This window comes from Sinocyclocheilus grahami, unplaced genomic scaffold (assembly GCF_001515645.1).
Source record: "Sinocyclocheilus grahami isolate Dianchi unplaced genomic scaffold, SAMN03320097.WGS_v1.1 scaffold13203.1, whole genome shotgun sequence".
Lineage (NCBI taxonomy): Eukaryota > Metazoa > Chordata > Actinopteri > Cypriniformes > Cyprinidae > Sinocyclocheilus > Sinocyclocheilus grahami.
The window spans coordinates 3,634-4,284 of NW_015514793.1; the positions used below are offsets into that span (position 1 = coordinate 3,634).

The following is a 651-nucleotide window of genomic DNA, read 5'->3' on the forward strand; positions in this document are numbered from 1 at the left end:
CGAGTCCTTGCAGCTGGGTCTCCCTGCCAAGATGCTGTCGATACTAAACATCCCAGCGGGCATCACAAGCGAAAAGATGTTTGAGACTTTGTGCCAACAGTACTTAAATATTCTTGTAGTCCTTTTAAAAATCACAGGTTTCCCTCATAGTCGCAAAAAAAGCGAATTCTCAGAGCGTTTTTCCCTTTGGAAAGAGTGACCGAGCGCAACAGATTCAGTGACTCGTTTGTGGCTGAGCTGAACCTCCTGCTCAGCTTTATACCCCGCTGACGTCATTGAAGGATTTGTGAATGACTTCTCCAATAAGAGATTGGCTGGGTTTAGGGCTAGCACACAAGGGCGTGAAAACCGCCGATCTGTGTATTGAGAATTAATTTGATTAAGTTATTTGCTGACTTTTGAAACAAATAATTTAGTTCCGCATGAGTCAATCAGATTAATTCTGTCAGCAAAGACCCTTATAATTGGATGTGTATTTTTATTTCCTCTTTTTAAAGGAAAATAGGGCTTTTTACGTATAGCTGTAAAGTAGCCTTTATGCGTAAAATGCGTGGATGAGTGGAACAACGACTTCATCGCTTCTCCAAACTCCGATTTTGAGTTCAAGCAGGTGAGCTTCGTTCTTATTTTGATTTTTTAAATGTAGCCTAT

The 651-nt window shown here is 40.9% G+C and overlaps 1 protein-coding gene across 1 annotated transcript in view; it reads right to left on the minus strand.

The window, feature by feature from the left end:
* Positions 1–209, minus strand: part of LOC107578966 (homeobox protein goosecoid-like) — a 2,348-nt gene extending 2,139 nt beyond the window's left edge. Inside the window, exon 1 of the mRNA XM_016264860.1 lies at positions 12–209. Within this exon, the coding sequence (XP_016120346.1) occupies positions 12–63 (52 nt within the window). The 5' untranslated portion in view covers positions 64–209. The remainder of the gene's footprint in view (positions 1–11) is intronic.
* Between the last annotated feature and the right edge of the window lie 442 nt (positions 210–651).